The sequence below is a fragment of the Anneissia japonica genome, unplaced genomic scaffold (genome assembly GCF_011630105.1).
Source record: "Anneissia japonica isolate Jap-2015-1 unplaced genomic scaffold, ASM1163010v1 scaffold287916_len461452_cov168, whole genome shotgun sequence".
Classification (NCBI taxonomy): domain Eukaryota; kingdom Metazoa; phylum Echinodermata; class Crinoidea; order Comatulida; family Comatulidae; genus Anneissia; species Anneissia japonica.
Window position 1 is genome coordinate 255,361 of NW_022690767.1, and position 24,372 is coordinate 279,732.

General features: G+C 31.8%; 1 protein-coding gene across 2 annotated transcripts in view; it reads right to left on the reverse strand.

The window, feature by feature from the left end:
• LOC117099950 (inactive phospholipase C-like protein 2) overlaps positions 1-24,372 on the reverse strand; it is a 97,058-nt gene that overhangs the window by 51,275 nt on the left and 21,411 nt on the right. For both annotated transcript variants that reach the window (XM_033239482.1, XM_033239481.1), the window contains exons 4-5: positions 17,406-17,445; positions 13,015-13,144 (exon numbers count right to left, since the gene is read on the reverse strand). In XM_033239482.1, the coding sequence (XP_033095373.1) occupies positions 13,015-13,144; positions 17,406-17,445 (170 nt within the window). The remainder of the gene's footprint in view (positions 1-13,014; positions 13,145-17,405; positions 17,446-24,372) is intronic.

Consider the following 24,372-nt stretch of genomic DNA (forward strand, 5'->3'; position numbering starts at 1 on the left):
GATAATTTGGTAAGAATTATCAAATTTTTATTACAAAATAGACATTTTTTTATTCTCTTTTCAAATTTTTTTATTCAGAAATCAGTACATGTACACATAGTGAACATTTTAAAGCAAATTAAAATAAAATTAATAGTATATGACAACAAGGAGGTAGAAAAAAAACATTGGAAACGATAATATCAACTCAAAGTAAAGTATGCAAACCTTTCCATTTACTTTCCCATGAGCTATAATTTACATTTACAGCCGCACTGTATTTTTCAATACAGTAATATTTCGTTAACTGAATTTTAATTACATTAAAACAAAGTTTTTCTTCCACCATTTTCCTTTTATATATGTGGTCTCTGCCAAGTAATTAAATTAAATTTAATCCCTTCTCAGACATATTTGGAATGTCAAAATCCCATTAATATTTTGTTTATATTTCCGCTTATGAATGAAAATTTCTTTTTAAATACTTCAATTCAAGATAAGGATTTGTGCATATTTAGAAAGTTTTATTGTAAATCCACCTTTCGGTTTCATAGTCATTTGAACGCCAAAAGCTAACTGAAGATTATGTGATTTCTTAATGTTCTCACCTTTAAATAATGTATGTCTTTAAATGAATTGCAATACATAATTTATAGAAATTGATCTGATCATTTTTTTCCCTCTTTTCAATTGTTTCCTTTTCATTCTGATTGAAAGTAAATCCACACTGTTTTTGATACTTAGCTAATGTGTTGTGATTAAAATTATTCAAGAAAAGTAGATGACTAAAAGGTTTTTAGAGAGTTGATTGGAATAAACTTTTCAATTCAATTCCATTTATTTTGTAAACAAGCACACATATAAATACAAAAAAAAATCTGATTGAATAACTTTTCAATTCAATCCTTCTATTTTGTAATCAACTCAAGGAAATGCATCTCATGCAGCACATCAGCTCATTTAATATCAAGGGATAGATGTATTTAATAAATTGGTGGTTGAAGTTATTTCAGTGTTATTGTATAATTATAGTAATATGCTTTGTTCAGTTTAAATTGTGTCTCACAAATAAAGTTTATTATAGCTAAGATTATTCCCTACACGTCTTTCTATTCAATTCCATTTCTCCTATTGCTGCAAGTGCCATCTTAGGCCAATATGCATGGAACCCTGACACATTTTGTCAGACGACCAAATTTAGCCAACTGTTCATATACTTATCATTTTCAACATAATTCATAAACTACAAGTAACAGTTTTTCTTCAGTTCTGCAATTGGCTACTTCAACTTGATGCCTATTGACATCGCATTTACTCAGAATGCATTGTTAAATTTAATTTGACTTTCTTGTTGCAAATCAAATACCACAGTAGCAAAAATAAATATTATCACATATCACATAAATATAAATATATGCCACTTAACTATCATATTTTTCTTTTGTATTCTCTTAATGCTGAAGGCAGAAATGAACTCATACATCTCTCAGTTTTAATGTTTAAACATTCTAATTCCACTACTGAAAGGTTGTTGTTCTTTTCTAGATTTAAAAAACAAATGGTAGGAAGTACATAGCAGGTTAATAAAGAAACTGCATAATATAGGCATTAATGAAAATATCAAAGCATGGATTACTGATTTTTTTATCAAATAGACGCCAAAGGGTAATTTACAGAGGAGAGAAATCTCAGTGGGTAAAATTATGTAACATCAGGTGTACCCCAGGGATCAGTGTTAGGTCCTCTTTTGTTTTTGATTTATGTCAGTGACATTGTAAATAACATTTCATCCTCTTTGTTCCAATTTGCTGATGACCACACTTTGTCACGTCCTATTCATTGCAACAATGATAATATAGTTTTACAAAATGATTTAGACACAATTAATCATTGGTCCATTGTAAATAAGTTACCTTTAAATCCATCCAAGTGTGCAGTGATGCATATAACTAGATGTAAAAATACTAACCAAAGTGATTATTTTATTGGAACAGAAGTTGTTCCTAGTGTAAATGAATTCAAATTTCTTGGTGTTTATGTAAATAGTAAGTTATCATGTCATACACAAATTAATTATGTGTGTTGTAAAGCCAGAAAGCTTCTTGGATTTATAATCCGATCCAGTAAGTGTATGTCTTGGGTTGTTATGTTAAACCTGTATAAAGCTTTACTACTACCGATTATAGTATATTGTGCTTCTATGTGGGCACCAGTTGAAAAATCACATTTGAACCGAATCGAAAGTATTCAAAGAAGAGCGACAAGAATAATAATGTTTAGAAAGGAAGGTTTTTGGGAGACATCATATTTCTATAAACTAAAGTCTCTTAATATTTTATCTATCAAAGATGCATTAAAAGTTCAGAAACTTGTACTAGGTTTTAAGATTTTAAAAGGTTTTTGTCCTCCTTCATTTTCTCAGTATGTAAATAGTAGTCAAAGATGCAAAGTCTAATACTTTTCTTAATTCTGTTATGTTATATTCACTATTCCCTCGACTATGGGAACAATTACCAATAGAAATTCAAAATTATTAATCAATTTCATTATTTAAGTCTGCTCTTACAAAACATCTTCTTTCAATGTATTAATTAACTAATTCAATTTAAATTTTTAGTAACTAAGTTTCAATTTGTTATTTTTCATTTTGTGTTCTATGGAGCGAGTACATTGATTGTTTGGACTTTCGCCTATTCTCGCATCCTGGCTAAATTGTTCTTTTATGCCAAATAAATATTATTAATATATTATTATTACACATTAATGATATATACAAGTATTATTTATTTATTTATTTTATTTTATTTAACTTTTTTAACATTTACCTTCAACTAGATACAAGAAACTACAATTTCAAAATATTTTGGGTCAGTCTCTGGGTTGTTACAGTTAGCATAATTTGAAAGGTCTGAAGCTGTCACAAACTGTCATCAAATGTGAGTTCCTTTTCACCAGAAGTGACATTTCATGCCTAATGTCCTTGACTACTTGTATAAGACTTATGCTTAATTGTAACATCACAGAATGTAGTGCAAACAGTACATTTACCAGTTCAATTTAATTAGTAATAAATTATGCATTAACACTGCCCTTGATCATATAACACCCACAGTACAGCTGGAAATTGTTGCCATTGGTTGAAATGAAGTTATCATAAAAGGTCATACACAGATCAATTATAATAAATTGATAATTACTAAAATATTTGTATTGCATATGTGACTTTACAGTACTGACCATTAATAGTTTATGTTGTTCTTAAAATTAGTAATTTAATGTTTTCCTTTAAATTTTAAATATTTTGAATTATCTGATGTGTAAACCCAAAAATCACTTAAAGGACAGGTTTAATCCTATGCAATGGAGATGGAGCAATGCACCTGGCAGGTCATCACCAATTTCGTTTAGAGTGTCTATGTAACAAACGCACAAAAAATTTACAAATTTCAAAAATGGGATATTATGCAAATAAGTATGCTAATTCAGTTTACAAATTATATAAAATCAGTAAACTGGTTTTAAGTTTATGCCTACTCAGAATGGGTTGGTTCTAAATCTAATCTTCAGGTTAAAATGGCAAGCATAATTTATTTTAAGTAAATCATTTTTACCTTGAAGAAATGCAACACTTTAAAGACATTCTATGGTCTGGAAAGATGTTTAGATGTAAATGACTTTCCTAGTAGAACTTGGAAATATAATATTTAAGATTAAACACTACAGTAATGATTTAAAAAGTTGTCAATACCTGACTTCTGTGCAATACAGATGACTCAATTTTTTCAACATTTTTACCCCTTGTACGCATCAACCTTTTTTATCTTATTAATTTTGTTTTTTATTTACGACAAATTTGGATGTCACTGACTTGCTACTAGAAGTTGAAAAATTTAAGGTTTCACATCAAACACTGCGGCAATCATTGAAATGAACTTCAAACAGAGCTGTCAAATACAAATGGAACTTACAAGAATGTCTGATGAATTGAAGAAAATTGAAAATAAATTAATGAAATAATGAATGAATGTATAGATATTTAAGAGTTTTCATAGTCAGCGACATCAACCCAAAGATGTCAATACAGAGTATTATTCTCCCGAGACAATTGAAGCAGCTCAATCGAAACGTTGAGACGTTCTTTTCAGAACTATTCTACATGGTGTATTGAAGCATTTCATATATTATTACTTCGCTTTGCAAACCTTCAAACAATATTTTGTTCAGCTCTACGGAAAGCCATTACATCACCTAATCAGATAGCCGTGCAAACCTTCATACAATACAGATGTCAAGTTTAAATAAGTGTGGGAATTTTCTTTAAAAATATATTCCTTAGGGGCGTATGGGGTGGTCCCCAAGAAATTGTTACCCTGTGCAGTTTCCAACAATTTATATAGACATTTCACAACTAAAAATCAATAATGTATACATTTGTAGTTTTTCTAAAAGTTAAAGTAGGCCTATCTATGGTCTACATTTTAGATAAGCTATAGAAATGCATCAATAACTTTAAGATCATTTAGTTCAGTTAATGTTGTTAATTTTCATTCAGTAATTTGATTTCTTTTGTAATTTGTCCATTTTAACCAATTTATTTTAATTTTTGTTTCGTTACAGTTAAAGCCTTGTTGAAAAAACACCATTGAGGTAAACAAGTGTTTCTGTTGTTAAATGAAGTTCTTATTATTATTATCATTATGTCATTCAAAACCATTTGGAAAATCTTCTCAGTGGCAACACCAGTGGAATGTCGGGAGGCTTAAACTCCCTGTTGAACAGGCCAAGCTCACTATGAGTCTTCAGACCAAAATGATAATGGCACCTCTTTCCAAAATTTGGAAGGAAATGTACTTAGAAGACTTTTGAGATACTCTACATTTTGATATTATATTAAGAGATTTTAATTATTTTACTACCAGATGTTTTATGATGGTTTTTTTTTTATATTTGCTTTTTAAAAAAATGTTATGTCCTTTGCTCTGTTAACCTCTGTGCTATTCTTTTTTTGTAATTATTTTTCAGAATTCCAATGTCTTTTTTTTTCGTCTCTTCTATTTTAATGCCACTTTTTTTTCGATCTGTGCAACGTTATTGTTGTAATTTTTACTCTGAATGTTTTTTTTTTTATCTTGTGCAATGCTTTTGTAATTTTTTTTTCTTTTTCTAAACTTTAATGTTCCTTTTTTGTCTTTTCTATTTTTATATATTGAATTTCTTGATCTGTGCAAAATAATTTTCGTAAATTTCTATTCTGAATTTGAATGTTTTTATATATTGTTCTATAGTATTTTTATATAATCACATTTAATGTTTGTGCAATTTTTAATATTTACCTTCTTATATTATCCAAATGGTGCATTTTAATTTGTAATAAAAATTGAAAAATTTGAAATTGAAATGAGGACCGGTGTACTGGTCTTTGCCATTTTTGTTCCCTCTAATTTTTTTATGGCAAAAAGACAAAATAGATGACCATGAGGACAAAAGGTTCTTTAAAAAATATTCATTAAGAATTCAGATCAATCCAATGACCCTTTGACCCTTTTTCAAACAAATTGTTACAGCCAGTTGTCAAAACTGAGATCAAATATTAAGGACAACTTTAATGAAACCAAGATTGCAACTAACAAATAAAACATTCATTTAAACAATTTTGTTAGTGTTTTGTTTTTCAATTTTTTATATTTATGCATGAGTTTTTAGACTTTGAGCACAAGAGTTTGATAGAGGCTGCAAGTGTGTGAGTATCACACCAATGCTCAAGAGTTGGTAGGACTGATGTCAAACTGTGTGTCAGCACGAATTTCCTCATAGTCATATAAAAACAACTGTACTGTGTTTAAGATATTCTGAAATTAATTAAACTTAAATAATTCAGAGACACTATCTAAAATTTTATATATTCTTCATTTCATTTTATTATTATATTAATCAAAAATGTATATAATCTTTTTTTATTGTCAAGACAAGATGGTACAATACAATCCACTGGGTGCAAATGTTTTTAACTACTCTAAATGAAAATTCTTTTTACAATTCTTGTTTGGTATCGTAATATCAAGTTGTCTATTTACTGTCTGTATAATATTGACCAGAATTTTGTATTTTACATTTTGTGTTCCTTATTTATTAAGTACTATGTGGCTGTGCCTGGTGTATGGTAAGAATGGCCCCGGAAAAAACGGCCCTGGTAAAAATGGCCCCGGTAAAAATGACCCCAAATGACAGGTAGGTAAAAATGGCCCCAATAATGAAATTCTGTATTAAAACTGACTTTTTTTTAATCATTATATGCAATTTTTAACTGAAATAATTTAGTTTTTAAAAAGGTATCTAACATCAAATAAATTGCCATTTACATTTTACTTTTTTGCAGGAATTACATATTCAATGATAAAATATTCAAAGATAAAAAAAAAAAAACCCATGAATAACACTTTTTATTTTTTTTTCCATTTAAATGTTAAAAAATAGCAACAACATAATCAATACCCTTTGACCCTTTTTCAAACAAATTGTTACAGCCAGTTGTCAAAACTGAGATCAAATATTAAGGACAACTTTAATGAAACCAAGATAGCAACTAACAAATAAAACATTCATTTAAACAATTTTGTTAGTGTTTTGTTTTTCACTTTTTTTATATTTATGCATGAGTTTTTAGACTTTGAGCACAAGAGTTTGATAGAGGCTGCAAGTGTGTGAGTATCACACCAATGCTCAAGAGTTGGTAGGACTGATGTCAAACTGTGTGTCAGCACGAATTTCCTCATAGTCATATAATTTCAACTGTACTGTGTTTAAGATATTCTGAAATTAATTAAACTTAAATAATTCAGAGACACTATCTAAAATTTTATATATTCTTCATTTCATTTTATTAATATATATATCAAAAATGTATATAATCTTTTTTTATTGTCAAGACAAGATGGTACAAAACAATCCACTGGGTGCAAATGTTTTTAACTACTCTAAATGAAAATTCTTTTTACAATTCTTGTTTGGTATCGTAATATCAAGTTGTCTATTTACTGTCTGTATAATATTGACCAGAGTTTTGTATTTTACATTTTGTGTTCCTTATTTAATAAGTATTATGTGGCTGTGCCTGGTGTACGGTAAGAATGGCCCCGGAAAAAATGGCCCTGGTAAAAATGGCCCCGGTAAAAATGACCCCAAATGACAGGTAGGTAAAAATGGCCCCAATAATGAAATTCTGTATTAAAACTTACTTTTTTTTAATCATTATATGCAATTTTTAACTGAAATAATTTAGTTTTTAAAAAGGTATCTAACATCAAATAAATTGCCATTTACATTTTACTTTTTTGCAGGAATTGCATATTCAATAATAAAATATTCAAAGATAAAAAAAAAACCCATGAATAACACTTTTTAATTTTTTTTTCCATTTAAATGTTAAAAAATAGCAACAACATAATCAATAAATCAACATAAATCATGCATTTCTTAATACTAAAATAATTTATTTGTGGCCAATTTCACGGAAGCAGAATCACAATTTTCCAGAAATTTAATCCGGATATTGGTAAGCCCACAAACAATGAGTATATATGAACATTAAATTATTATTTTTTTTTTATAGAAAATAAGAGTTCTACAATCATAATTAAATGGTTTGGATGGGGTTCGCAGTGTCTTTGGAGGTTTGTGGTGTTGCAAGTATTTTTTCACCAAAACAAATCAACATTTTAACCAAAAAATAGGTTCTTATGAATATTTAATTTTCTTATTGATATACCAAGTGAGTCAATCAAAATTGAATAGTTTGGTTTCTACAGTGTGTTTTGGAGGTTTGTGGGATTTAGAAATACCATTTAATCCTACCATAATTACCCTACCCTCACAATTACATGCCATTTTAATATATTTACATATGTATATATAGTATCTCAGTTTACATTGTAGTATAGTTTTAGGCACTTAAATTTAGTTGGCAGGGAGTAAAAACCAAGTATGCATTTAAATAAATTGCTTAAATAAATGTAGGCCTATTCCTAATTATTCAGTTTACTTTAAAAACAATATTTGATTAACAAATACTTCTTTGAAGTAACTCTAAGCAGAACATTTATTTGCTAAGTTTGTGAAAGCCTCTGCCTTTTCCCATACATGAACTTGTGATTCAAACACACAATTGATCCACATGCTTTAACTACTGTTTATTTGCACTGTTTATAACATGTAAAGTTATTTCATTTGATACTTAACAAAAGTGAATTTTGTGGTTATCTATGAGTTGCATATTTTGGTAGTTGAAGTACTGTATGTATGTCATTCCTCTGATTTGTTAGTGGAATAACGTTTTTAAAACTTATTTCTACTAGCTATCAAAAAATGTTATTCAATGGCCATTGTTTTCCGATAATCTCTCAGTACATTATTTGCATCTGTTGTGTAACTGTATTTGTTATTGATTCAGTTCTTGCTTTTTATAGCTAGTATTTAAATATTTGAAGATTTAAAAACAAAATATAATTTCTATTACTGATTTTTTTCATTGGGGCCATTTTTACCTACTTGTCATTTGGGCCATTTTTACTGGGGCCATTTTTACCAGGGCCATTTTTTCCGGGGCCATTTTTTCCTGGGCCATTTTTACCGGGCCATTTTTACCTACATTCGGCTGTGCCTATATAACATATTTTAAAAGAGACACTCTGGTACGCAGCTGCATTAGAAAGATAAATAGATATTTAATTATTGATGTTAAGTTTATCACTCTGTGGCAAACTAAGCAAGTCTCTTATTTTACATCTACTAAGGACCTTACTCCTGAGGAATACCGTAGCTCTTTGATTTATAAATTTGAATGCCCTGGCTGCAATGCCAGTTACATAGGAAAGACAGATAGATGCCTTAAATGAGCATGCTCTCAAATCAGATAGCAGTATTCATGAGCACATACAACAATGTGAGGGTTTTAAGCATATCATTGAAATCAATAATATTTTCCTGAAAAATGTAAATACTTCATCACTCAAGCAAACTTTAATATTTGATAATACTAAAATTCTATATGGCTCTCTACATTGGTCACAAATTTCATTTATGGAGGCTTTGGCCATTAGACATTTTAAGCCTGTTTTAAACACTGGGTTGAGAGCATCCAAGGATCTTTCATTATTTACTTAATTCTGAATTGTAATTATATCACATGTACTTTTCTTGAAAGCATTCTCTACTGTTTATAAAGTATATTTTATTTCACTGAATTATCTTATTGTTTATTTCATGTCATGAGACTTTCATTCAGCCAGCATTCCCAGGCTTGTTGAATACAGTAATTGTTGATTATTCATTGTTTATTCACAATAACAAGTGATGTAAGATGCACCTCATTTTTAATTACCTTGTTTTTAATTGGCTAGTTATAACTTTGATTTTAATCTGATTGGTCAGTTTTTATTTGCTTTCTGTTATACTTCTGTAAATATTGTAAACATACATGGATGGGTGAGATTTTCTCATCAGTATTCTTTTCGGAGTTACTGTCTTTTGTTTTAAAAAAGAGAGGCTTCAAAATATATTATTATGAAACGGAAAAAATAAGCGTACATTTAACAATTATATATTATTAAATTTAATGATTCCTCTACTATTTTCTATGTTATTATTCTTTCTTTTGACTATATCATTTTATGTTATATTGTACAGTATGCAATTTTGTTTTGACACAATATTCATTTACACAAATACTACACAGGAACGGATAGAAGCATAAGGGCTTGTTTCCAAATCAATTTTGGAGAGCACACTTAAAAATACTCAGCACAGCAGTCATGTAGAAGAATGACGTCAAAGCCTCATTAGTAAAAAAAAATATGCAAACAGTCTTTAACCATTATACTGGTACTTCCTAATTTCAATATCATACATTTTAGAAATAGAGTACTTTTTTCTACTAACAGTGCACAAAAAACTAAAATCCATGCCAAACAAAGTGTTAAAGATCACTACGATGTCTTTTTTTCTTACATACTGTATATCTTAATCTTTCCTCTGAAGGACATATGATATAGAAAAAGACGCTTGAAATTTCTTCCGCCATCAAACATTTTGTTCTGTGTGATTAAGTTGACAACACTCCTTAGCAATACCATTATTACATATTTTGAGTTCAATGTTTTAGAAGCACATTCTATTAAGAGTCTGCTACTGATAAAAAAAGAGCTGTTCCTCAGGCCCGTAACCAGTTCTTCAAAGGGAGTCCTCTAAGGGTGGGTTCAAGGGTCGAAGAAACCAGCGAGGTCGGTCAAACCACTAAAGCTAGAGGATTTTTGTTATGGGTTTAAATAATGCAATAAAAGCAGTTATGTTTGGAAAAGGTCTGCAGCAAAACATTCCGTCTGAGTCTGGGTCGGTCTGCGATGCATTAGTTGCGTTGGATGACTCTTTCAGGGAAATTAGAAAGGGTTCGGTAGAAAAGAGGATGTTAGCTAGAAAATGGGGGTTTTCCCGAACCATAAACCACACCCTCACCCCCCCCCCCTTCATGGGCCTGTTCCTTATAATTTATTTTAAATTATTCTTATTACTTAGTAGGTTATAAAAAGTTGTACGTATATGAACACGATGGGTAGTTAAACTTCTGAAACTGACAAGAAGTTTGGCAAATCCATAAAAAAAACTAATAGAGCTGAATAACAGATTAAAAATTCATAAATTAATTCTCCCAGCATTAGAGACACATAACATCTGTCTTTCCATGCAGTCTTTGATTACTGTAGTAAATAGGTTCCCACCTTTCCTTGCAATCAGATCACGATGAATTCTTAGTATCAACATTTTCCACATCTTTATAGAGACCTACCATTATTTATTCAAATAAACGCCCCAGGGTTGTTACTCTTGAGAAGGGATTTTGAGGGTGTGATTATTCAAGGAAGGCAATTATTCAAGGGAGGTGTTTATTTTTTTCTTTATGTATAAAATGGATACTTATATACATAAATAGACACACTTAATTTTGCTGTAAATGTGCAACTACAACGTATAATTACTGTGTTATTGCGTGATCATAAGACTTATTGATCCTAACCAGCTTAGAAAAAATCATTTCTACTAAATTGCAGTTGAACATTAATAGAATGTGTTAAGAATGTTGTTGCTTCTATAGTTTTGTTTACAGTCATTTAGGTGGGGTATGTATGCAAAGCGGCACGTTTATTCAAAGAAATACGGGATCTTTTTTGTGATCTGGGAGATATGACTGTCATTAAGTGCACCAGACCTCTTCACTTACAGTAGTATTTGGTGAGTCGAATCGCCGAGCGGTTAGCAGGGGCGCCGCCAGCTATATTCATAATATCGGCGCTGGTTCGAACGGCACGCTCGCCTATGGGTCTGGTGGTACAAGTCTTCTCAGATAAGGACTATAAACCGTAGGCCCAGTCTATACAATGGCTCGTGCGCACTATAAAGAATCCAGTACATCCTTCAAGACGAGTAGGGGGATACCCCGGTGTACTGGAACACTAGACAGCCCGTGGTGGACGACGAGAGTTGCTGGTACCGGGTTACCGGGAAGCACAGACACGAAGGGACCCTTAGGGGCAAAGAAAGTCATTGATCGAGTTCCTAGTCCACATATCAAGCGCCCTGAGCATCTTACATTAGATGGATATGTGCGCTATATAAAACTAAACTATTATTATTATTATATTCCATCTACATGACATGTCCAAACTAAAGATCTTTTCTGCCTAATACCAGTACAGAAATTCTGGCGGTGGCACCATCTCACTTCATGTACAAATCTGTTGGAATATACTCATAATGCTAACATTCAGTGCAGGTGTACTAAGACACTCGCATCCATACAGTTGGGACAGTCCCACACAATTTTTCTAATAGGTCCACAAAGAATGGGTCTACATTTTTAAAAACGGGTCTAAATTATGTAATTTTATGCATAAAATGGGTCCACTTTTTTAAAAAAATAGGTCCAGATTTCTCATATTTAGCTTAAAATGGGTAAAATTTAAGATTAGTCCAGATTTTTCATATTTTTTCGTAAAATGGGTACACCGAAAGGTCCACTGATTAATCTCAGATAAGAAAGTATAATACATACTCCAAGTATTGAAATACACGCCATCATGTTGGGATTCAATATTTCGACATTAGTTATCATTCCTGATGATGACATAATTAATGTCGAAATATTGAATCCCAACACGATGGCGTGTATTTCAATACTTGGAGTATGTATTATACTTTCTTAAATTGGTACACATTGTTTGAATTTACGCGTAAAGTGGGTCCACCCAGATATTGTCCCCGCACTGTTAGAAAATCCTGGCTACAGCATTGCATCTATATCTTCATAATTTTGAACTAGCAACTGTGTTTGTGGACAAATGCATTTTTATCTTCTTGATGCTCTCAAAGAACGACCTTCTTAGCACCTTACGCTACACACTCAAAGTTTATCAATATGGACTCTTGGACAAGACATGTCCAGGGCAGCACATCATCATGTGCCTCAATAGAGTATGCTCTCATTGCAAGTAGGTGAGATCAGTATATTTTTTTTTTTTTTTAATTTTTTTTTTTGAAATCCAGCATAGCTTATTATGAAATTCCTAATTTTTTTGTTTAAAAGCTGGACAATTAAAATCGGTTTGTTAATGAGAGACATGCAAATTCTCAAAGTAGGGTGCTGTCTCAGTAAAAGCAGGACAGTTTGAATTTATGTAAATACATTGTGAATATATCTTGACTATAACTATATATGCATATTATGATTAAAGAAGTTGATGAAAGAGGTAAGTAAAAGTGAAAACACAAATCTATACATCATTAGCTTTGACATGTTGGTTTAACAGCAGTTGATGATATAGCTTTGTCAGGGGCAAACATTCCTAGAGGGTTATTCAACATGACAAATTACATACAGTTACTTCGAACAGAAGAAAAAAAACAGTCCACAAATGATATGATTGAACAGAGATACAAATGTCTTATCAATCAAGCAATGATAAACCGCGTAAGCAGACATATTCTCACCTTGAATTTCTGTTTGACCCTCATTGACCCGACGCCGTTATTGAGTTTCTTGATGAGCTTCATAACCTCGATTTCGTCAAGTTGACCCAAAGGCTCTCCAGCTGCGTCATCAAAGACTGTTTGCAGCCACGTACATTGCAAGTTAAGGAGTAATACCAAAATATTCTATATTTACATTGATCAAAACACATACAGTAACAAAATTGATTACCGTACACTGGTATAGTGGACAAACATTAATTAAGAGAAAACCAAAAAAATAACAACAAAACTGAAAAAAAAAAAAATGTGACTCAAAATGTAATAATTTAACCCATAATGAAAAAAAAATGTTTGAAGAAATGCTATACAATATTGTGATAATATTTTACGCAAAATATATACAGGTATTTATATGACACTTGTTTAAAGAATAATGTATGGAGCAATAAATACAGAAATGCAGTTCTACAGTATCTAAAAAAAAAAGACTGAATAAAAATAAGTAGCATATATTTAGACAAATAAATACACAAATGGTGAGATTTATTGTGATGTTTGGACACCGATCCATCTGTGGCGGTTTGAAAAAACGATTGTCGATTGTCTGATTGTTATAAACAATATATTTATTTCTTCCACATTCAACAGCAAGTAACTCTCCACCAACAGGATGGAATGATACTTTATGAAGATCAGGAAAGGTGGGTGTCTCAAAAACAGAGATCCGAGACTGGAGACCCATCCGAAAACAGAGACCCAGAGACCCACCTAGTGTCTTCGAATGCCTGGGGTCTCTGTTTTTGAATGCCTGGGTCTCTGTTTTCATAATCGATACTCAAAAACAAACCCAGCTATAAAAAAACAGAGACCTCGAAAACAGAGACCCACTAAAAAAAAATTCAAAAAAATCATGTTAAATTAGTAATTAATTACACTCGCAAGGTATGCCTACCTATACTGTGAATTCCATCAACCGAAAATGAAGTATACAGAACCCATATTAGAACTTCAGTGATGATGATGATTACTCTTCATTTTGGCTTAAACTAAATGATCAATGGACAAACCAGATTTTACTTACAGTGTTTAAATGTTTAAATGGTAATGACCCTGAATATCTGTCTTCTAAATTCCCCTTCACCCACTCTGTTCATTCCTACCCTACTAGGAATCAAATATCAAATACTCTAGTTGAAGTTCCACATGCAAATTCAAACAGTGGTGAGCGTACATTTCATAACAGAGCAGCTCATCTTTGGAACAATCTTTCTCACAACAATCGTAACAATTTTATTCTTTTCTATTAATATGTTTAAAAAAGAGGCCTTTATCTGTATTTAGAAGACTGTACCTTTTTTATTTTGGTTTGGTAGTTTTCATTTGTCTGCTTTTCTTTTCAGTTTTAGGCTATCTTGTTGTTTTTGATTTACTTTTAGTTACTTTTGAATTTTCATGATTGTAAACATTACTTTTGTTTTTCTTGGATATATTCACTGTACTATATGTACTCGGGCTTCCTTGAAAAGCAGTGCTAGTCACTGAATGGATACCCCCTGGTTAAAGAAAGCTTGAATAAATAAATACATATAACTCGGTTTCACTTGATTCTGCCACAGTCCCAGGATCATTATTTGCCTAACTAATTATAATAATAACTATATTAGTCGTTAACATCTAACGATAGAGGATTTTAACTGTCACAGAAAATTTGCTTTCTTTGGAGAATTATTATTGTTGAGGTCGAGCAATGGCGGTGCCATCTTTTTTGTTGTTACGGTCAAGCTACGTGACCACAACGCGAGGGCATTTCGTGCAAATCAGGAACTGTTGCATGTGGCTAGCAAAACATGTTAATTTTGCCTTTTGGAAGCTAAGCGTAATGTCCCTTTAAATATTGAACACATTGAAGATACATCACACCTATTTACACAATCGTTTTTATTTCTTTCACTTTATCATAAGTTACAAAAAGCATGTTTTTAGTGGGGTAAATATTTCAAGTCGGCAATTTCGCCTGACCCTAGGCTGACTAAAAAAAAATCGGCCTGAAGAGGTGTAGTTTTAGTCGAGGTTCCTGTGATTTAGTCATAGTGCTAGTTTTAAGAAAACGAAATGACGCAATTTTGAAGTCTAGCTCGAACTACGATTAAAGTTCGTTTAAAGAATATTGAGGTATGTGTGATGTACATATAAACTAATTGGAGAAAGTAAATACAGTACATGTACAGTAGTGCAGTTCACTGATGTTGAATATGTTAAACATATTCATCTTGACATGACTGATAAAAAGTAAACATTCTGAGAAACTATTGATCAATAGTAATTGACTATGATAGACTATTTTATCCTCATGGCCAACGATACATCTGTTACATTTCAAGGCACTATGTAGACGTCCTCAATCATAATCCACAAGCTTCTTTCTGTAGTGTGGAGGCCAGTTGCTAATATATTCCAGCAAATTATTTACTATATATACCTTACGTACACAAGATAATTAACTATACATATTTTTTATAACATGGTGTGTTTAGGGTGAAAGTTGAAAATTACTGCATTGGTTTATAAAATTGTATATATTTTGCGTCACTACCTTTAAAAATTTTATTAGAAATCAAATTTGTTGCTTTATCAAAATGTAAAGGATGGCGGGGAAATAAACGAAGACGAATTTCAGTGTTGATGTGCGCTCAATTTCAAGTTCAAAAACATCAACAACATAGGCCTACAGTAATCTTTACTTTAAATTCAAGTTGTATAAATACCTAATCAACATCCATAAGGCATCACCAAATGCATCCAACAACGATTTACTCAATTTATGCTTAGATGACAATCGTGTCACATAAACCGACCGTCAATCATACCTGTCCTATTAATTAATCACACGAGAGCGTATCATGAAAAGCCAAATGACTTTGTTCAATCAATCTAAACCCCGAGATTAGTCTTAAACAGCTTAATCTTCATGTTACATGAGCTGGAAAAGACCTTTCATTCCTAAAGCAATTATTCTCTTCATTTAACTAATGTTATTTTGACAAGTCATGCATATACTCCTCAACTAACGTATAATTTGTGTTTTGAATTAATAGGTTTTATCTATGGAAGACCCGCAGTGGACCGCATCACTACAATAGCATTACTAAATTACATGTAGGTGTGAGATTGGAATACTGCATAAACAAAGCATCACTTAAAACCTTAAGAACTAGAGCAGCAAATCTTGATTTACGAAACTGGTAGTAGTAGTAGTCATATTGAATGCACTGAACTATGGAGGTCCATTGTACCTGGCTCAATTCCCCCCGCTTCTCTCTGTGTTTCAGAAGGTCCAAAAAAGTGCACCGAGACGTTTATGCTGTTGGTCCCATGAGAGGTTTATGCTGTTGGTCCCGTGCCCAATACGGCTCATGTTCACACAGGAAAGAGTGAGAATTGTCAGCCTGTATGCGCAATCAACACAAATACCCTATTGTAAATAAATCTTTATATTTTTGTGGATTACTTTTTTGTGTTCACGCTGAATAAAATCAACTTCACTCTTTCCATCACCACCTGTTTTTTTGTTTTTTTTCAGGTCTCCTATAGAGAGCTTTGAATGTTGGAAAAAACAAGCTTTAACTCTAATATATCGGTAATACTCAAAGCTACAAAAATCTGCATTATAAATACCGTAGCCAAAAACTGCAGTGGCCACAGAAACAAAGAAGTGGCTATAGAACTTTTCTTTTCAGAGCCCAACACATCAAAAACAAAGTCAACTAGCTACACAAAAAAAAGTCACCAACATTAAAAAAGAAGGAACTATAGCGCTCTTACGTAAACATATGTTATTGAAGATTACAGTATGTTAATAGAAGACTAGGATCAAAGCATTCATCTTGTAATTATTAGTATGAAAAGTCAATTAATGGCTTTGGAATACTGGAATAAATTTGGAGAAAATCGTAATGTTATAATCAAGGTTATAATCCTATAAAACAAATGACAGAAGAAAATAGGTTAATATGTATTTGAACATTAGTGGTTTATCCATGGTGTTTACACCGAATAAATCCATCTTATCCTATCCATCAACTGTATACGACAATATTTCTATTATGTATATTTATTAAGTTAATATTAATTTAATAAATATAGAGTATTTGTTGACCTAAATGTGTATATCTATATAAGTTTTAAGCATTTAAATATTACCATTTACATTTGATGAAAATCAGCTAACTGCTGCCAAATCAAATATTGTTGAATAAAGAATAAAACCAGAACATTATTTTCATAAAACATATAAAAAACTACATTGATTACACTAAGCAAAAATTTAATTTTTTTTTTTCAAATTGATACATAATTATAAAGAAATAACATTTAATAAATATAATATATAATTAGTATTTAAAGGATATCGATCTCGCATGTCTTGCTGCTCGTCATTTTCGTTCGGAGCTGTAAAAAAAAGACATTATACTGGATGTTAAATGTATCATTTAGTACATCATTCGTCATGGTATATTTTACAACGGTGACAATCATTCTGCAATTGCTTATAAAGCCTTTGCATATTAGAAAAAAAGCTGAATTACAATAACTCTTCTGTAATTCAAAAAATAAAACCACCCAAACAAAAATTGATGTAATAACAAAGCTATACTCAAATCTCATTGTATGTGGATTTTGTCTGGAGTCACGTTTCTAAACATTTTTGTCAATTCAAGGAGGGCACTTTTTCACTTTTTATGCTTGTACATATGTATATTTATCCAAAAATAAAATTTGAATTTGAAAATAGTAACAAATTTTAAAAAATTAGGTAAAATTAAGTTTAAATCTAAAGATCATAAATAACAATCATACAAATATAAAAAAAAAAAATTAAAAAAATATTTATTTATTTTGCTTTACTTTAAGATATATTGGAGATGGCAGGTAATACATGGCACTTAACTCATATTATCGATTTGATTCAACTATCATTATTTTTTTTTTTAAATGCATTAAAATTTAAGACTTGATTTTGACCAAGTGTAGCTGTTGATGTAATCTAAATATTGTGTATGTCAAGCCAAATTGAAAAAAAAAATAGGAAAAAATAGATGCAGTCTTTGAAGCCGGCAGGATGCATTTACAACGTCTAGCATCAACATCACATGAAGTGCCAATTTAAGTCTTGATTACTGCTAACTATGACTTCCACATCTCAACAAATAATCCCAAACATATGGAAAATAAGTATAAATAGGTAATATGTTTATTGCGTTTCTTAGCAATAATCATAGAGACATGAAAGGCCCTTGATCTCTCTTCATCTCAAGACCTACGCAGTTGAGTCACTGGATTTCCGATACCATATTTATCGATGACTCGGAATCTGCGTTTCAAAGTGCGATTAAAATAATAGTGTGTAGAAGTGAGAATTATTAATTTATATTTGAAATACTATTTCTATTGATTTCCAGAGAGTTTAACCTACTTTTGCGAAAAGATCAACGAACTATAGAATTCATATTGCTAATTAAAATTTAACCTATTATTTATTCTTTCTCAGAACATATTGTACTTCAAATTAATGGCCGTTTGTTTGATGTGTGAAAAAACACATCACTTCATTTCCCAGGAGTGAGATAAAGATATTTCCATAATACTGTAAAACCTCGAATTAAAAACCAATGGGTTTAATCGTGAGAAGAAGCCCATCTCCAATTGAAGCCCCTCTTTTGTTTGCAATATTAGCCTCATACAGGCTTCTTTTCAAGACAGCATAGGTTTCTCTGTTTGAAATACATACATACACTGTACATGAATATCAAAAAACAAAATAATTATTTAAATTTGACATCTACATACTAAAAAGACAATAGTGTATCTTCTAAAAAATGAGCTTCATCCCAGACCCCACTTACTGTACACCTGTCACTAAACCCCACTAAAGCTATCATTTAACCCTGGACCACATTTAAAAGCCTGACCCAGTAGGAATACATCACTTCTAAAACCTAATTGATCAACAACAAACAAGGCAATTGGTTTTATAAAATTGTAAATACCAAAGGACAGATATAGTAATAAAAATAATCTTAGAAATACTTCTGATTACAGTAGTGTTAAAGCTAGGAGAGAGAGAGGCGAGCTTACTGTAGCTCTGTCGGCTAATCTGGTGGTAGCCACTGTGTGTGCGCTGAACCATGGAGATCTCTAGGTCCCCGGTTCAATTCCCATCACTTCCTCTCCTTGTGTTTCAGCTGGAGGGCTGAAATACAAGTTACAATAGCGCACCGGATGAGACATTTAAGCCGTTGGTCCTATGTGCATTTATGGCCCATGTGCATGTTAAAGAATGCCGCAGTACACTCATCGTAGGGGATTGCCTCCCGGTGTACCAAATCACCACCAGATGGACCCCACTGAAAATAAGTCTTCTTCTAGACTTTCACGGGCTATCCTTTGTGTTTACACCAAATAAATCTAATCCAATCATTAAAATAATTTGATCGGATTAGTAAATTATTCTGTTATTATTATTTTTGACCCCAGGTGGAAAAACCCACAATTCAACGGTCCTAAAATGCCCATTTCACACTTGACTCCTAACAGGAACCATACAGTACATCACCCCTCCAGACCAGCAAACATCTTGTAAGCTATAGTTAGCTCACGAAACATATAACCGGCACACCATTATTAATGCCATAGGGCCCTACTTTCTGAGTGACACTACTGCACTTTCAATTTCCAAAAAGTAGGCCAACTTCTGAAAAGGTTCAGAGTATATGAACATCTATAAATAAAGATGTATGGTATGAGTATTAATGTGTGTATATCAGGAGCTTTCATCTGCAGTGGATGGTTTAACCCTTCTCTATGGTTTGACATGAAAATTGGTTCAGACAAAAATATACCTTTCACATAATCAAAGCTTATAAGAAAGAAATCATAGAATCTCAGATATTGGACCCAAGTTTATAACTGTAGTTGCTCTGGTATAAGCCTTCTCCCCAGCCTTCTCCCCCCCCCCCAATTGAATGCAAATTGGGCCAATTTTTGGGAAAGGGCTTATACCCTGAGGAGTCCAATTTTTACCAAAGAAAAAAGTGTTCATCAAAAGGCAATATTTCAACACTGTATGCCAAAATGAAGTACATTCTTTCATTTTTTTCTGAAAGTTTTTGATCAAGTCTGTTGAGATGTACTCACTAAAATCATATTCTGGGCTTTAAGTTGGAGAAACCCTGGTGCAAAAAAAAAAAAAAAAACAAATTGGGCTGAAAGTAGGGGGCAAGCTTATAAACTAGTTAGGCTCATACTCGAGGTAGGACAGCATGGATACTGTGGCCAAACTAATTCCTCCATGGTGTGACAAAGGATATTATGCCATTGGCGGAAGTAAAATTATGCTACAGATGCTACGCTCAAATAGTGGATACAAGACTGCCGTGGATTTAACAAACATTATTTTTTGTACTTATATTACACAGCAGTCTGGTATCCAGTACTTATGGAGTTCAAAATATAATTTTTTTGGCTAAAATTTGATTTAATACATTTGCTGCCACACCCCCTTACCTAATTGCCTTTTTAAAAAATAATAAAAAATTATGCATGGCATTATGTGCTACATGCTACTAAGGGTCCAAATAATGCCAAAAGGCATAATTATGCTACAAATGGCCACTATGGAGGTGGCTCTCATTCGAAGAACTACGGAATATTTTGTCAGTAGAACCCTTGATTATGAGGATCCACAACCAAAATCCACACGCTACAGACTACCAGTGTAGCTGCCACTATTGCTTCATTGCTTGTCGTATTGATATACCGTAGTCGGGGAATTGATTATCTAAATTGTCTAGTTTTGAAGACAAATCTACAAATTACACAAATTCCCTGAAGCAATGCATACTTTGTCTGAATTTCATGGTCACTTTGAATATATGCATTACATAATCTTTTGTATCTAAAACAAAAGATCTATTTGCAATTTGTTATTTGCAAACTGCAGATAGTCGCGAAATACTAATCCTTTGATTTATTACAATGACAATGATCTGGGTTGGTGCTTGAGATTTTGTTTAGTATGCTTGACCTTAGACACTGGTATATGGAGTTTTAATAGAAAATTAGCTTGTTTTCTTCACTTCTCCCATTTTTTGGGGGGTAGGGGTAAAGAGCCTTAGCTTCCATGGCCCTACTGGAATTGCCACTGATGCTAACCTAAGTCTCTAAATGAATGTAGGACATAAACCACCCAGGACGAAAACCACCCAGACGAAAACCACCCAAAATGGAATATACCATTGTTAAAGTAGGATGGGCAGTGGGGTGGACAATGTTGGGTGGGCCTGTTTTTATCAGCTTCACAATAGGATAGATTACACTGTGACTTCCTATTATACGCCTTTAATTCATTCAACTCTCTTGACATCATGCATGTATGTTAATAATCATTATAGATTTTTCCAGATTTCAGTAATCACTGAGCTTAAAGTTTGATGGAAATTCAAATGTAAAATTATAGTAAAGTTTTAATACACATATTAATAGTATTTGTCTAATATTTTAGTATTCTAAATTTATTTAAATTTCTAAAAGGACATATCCCTACTTCCTTTAACAATGATTTAATAATAATAGTTTGAATGTAAAAAGTCATATCCATCCATGAATGTAAGTTAGGTCTTACTATATTATCTTTTTATCTGTTTTGATACAAACTTTAAGCACAGTACTGAATACAAACTTTAAGCACAGTACTGAGATCTACAACATACATGCATGTTGTCAAAAGAATTTCATATAATAGGAAGTCACAGTGTAATCTAACCTATTGTGAAGCTGATAAAAACAGGCCAATCTACCATTTTGGGTGGTTTTCGTCCGGGTGGTTATTGTCCTGGGTGGTTTATGTCTGATTTCCCTTGTGAAATAAATTGCAAGGGATTCAGGTGAGAATCGAACCCATGACCTCCAGGTAACTAGTCTGGTGTACTACCATAACCATCAAGTTTACACTTCCAAATTACCACAAAGGGTACTACAAAAATATTTAAAGAGAATTGTGTCCAGAAAAATAAATTTGTTTTCTTACAAATATTTGAGGCAGTACTGTACAGAGCATTTAGTGTGATTAACATATCAGGTTGGTATAAAACATCGTTCATAGTTTCCTGTCCCAAACATCTCTGGAAATATTTTAATCATATTACAACTAATTTCAGTAAGCGATATTTCATAGAATTTGACATTCTAACAAATTGCCAAAGTAGGTACGTACTTAAAAACCATGCTAAAAAGTAGCATGAACTAGTTACTGGAGTATAAGTTGAACCCTGAAAACACGGCTTAAATATTTGTTTAAAATTCCTGGATTATACACGCACATCAATTTGAAAATTGAAATGTGGCAATTAAATTTAACATACTGTTAATGTTTTTCTCAGAATATATTGTACTTAAAATTGATAGCGGTTTGTTTGAAGTGCAAAAAAAATGCATTACTTATATCCCAGAAGTGTTATTTATTCATCTGGGATATACTTAGATTTCTAAAAAACATGTCTATACATAATCTTTGCAATCAAACTATATTCAATTTTTCTCATTTTTCAAACCAGTAGAAACATAAAATATTAAAACAAAAACAAAAAATAATACACACCGTTAATTTTTAAGAGTAATAACTGAAATAGCCAATGCTAAAATATATTTGCTTTAAATATTTAAATTCTTGGATTATACACAATGCCTTACAACACATCAAAACCACTACTGAAGTGAAATCTTCTTTTGATGAGCATGGGTAAGACAGTTTGTAATGAATTTACATTACATTTAGCGCTTTCATTTCATTTATTTATTTGCTAGAAAATGTTTTTTGAACATCTAAAGAATTCGATGATCCCAGATGACTCCCGAGTCCAGCAAAAACTATTTAGTATAATTGTATTGAAGATTACTCTCGCCTAAAAAAGCTACTGTCAAATCAGAATTCATAAATCAAATATCCTGGCCATTTATGTTTACGAAATAAAGAGCAATGTAGGATTGTAAAAATCAAACAAATGAATTGTTTCAAAGATGCATTTGGTAAAAAAAAATTAGTGTTCTGAAATTTACTTTCCTTTTCTGGCTGACTAGTTTTTATCATTCATTACTAGCGTAGGAACATTGAAAAGACAAGTGAAGATAAGAGAGGAAGATAGAAGTTGATCCCCTGTAAGACTGACAAAGTGTTTAACCATTAATTTTTATTTTAAAAAAAATAGAAAAATAAAATTGGAATCAACGTTAACAGAATACTCTTAAATTTAGAAACAACATTTGTCCACCAGTATATATTTTGTCTAAACACACACACACACACACATCCCAAACCTACCCACATACACACAATCACAGACATGTATACAATCACCTAGTTTAATGCAGAGCTAATCTAAAAAATCCAACACGCATAGTCCAATGTCAGAGTTTTCAAAATTTAATGTGTATTAAAACAATGTGTTTATCATCATCAAATTCATTTTTAATGATGTGTACTGTCTGTCGTTACAAAGAATATAATAAATTAGGTATTGCCAGAAAATGGTGCCAAAAATGGCTCTAAAGAGGGGTGCCAGTGTGGTGCAAGGGTCAGTTACCGAGGGATGGCTACAAGGGGTGGGGCTTGCTCAGGTGTAGTGCAGAGTATTGCAGAGAATGATCAATACTTTAATAGAAAACTATCACTTTAATAATGTATAATAGCCATATTTAACATCAGAAACTTATTGCAAAACAGCAGATCAGTCCTGTATGTCCCAGTTTGCAATTCAAAAAAAAAAATTGCAATCAAACAGCGCCATGCCGACTAAAATAACGATTCAGTTTATGGATCAGAAGAAGATTAAGATATCAAAAGCTGACGACAATGTACGTGACGGTGAAATTTTGCGCTCGTTCAATTAATTATATGCTACACAATGGTGCAGTAAGTTATACTTCATTAATCTACATCATGAGAAACTCAGATACTGTACGTTCACAAGTAAAAGAAGACTTCAGCAGATTAATTGATTGAATAATATTTCATGTAAAAATTCTTGGTTATGATTTTTTTTTTTCAAAATATAAATGTTTATTGCATAGTAAAACCTCGAATTGAAGTGCAGTGAGCTTAATGTCGAGATGAAGCCCATCTCGAATTGAAGTCCCTCTTTAGTTTACAAAATTATGCTTCATCTCGATTACAGTACAAATCACTGTACACAAATTTCAGAAAACAAAATAAATTAAAAACAACCATGACTTATACAGTAGTTTACTGTAGGCGATTTAATGCCATTTAAATACACTCCATGATAGAGATTGATGATACAGTGGCCTTATTAATTGTGCCAT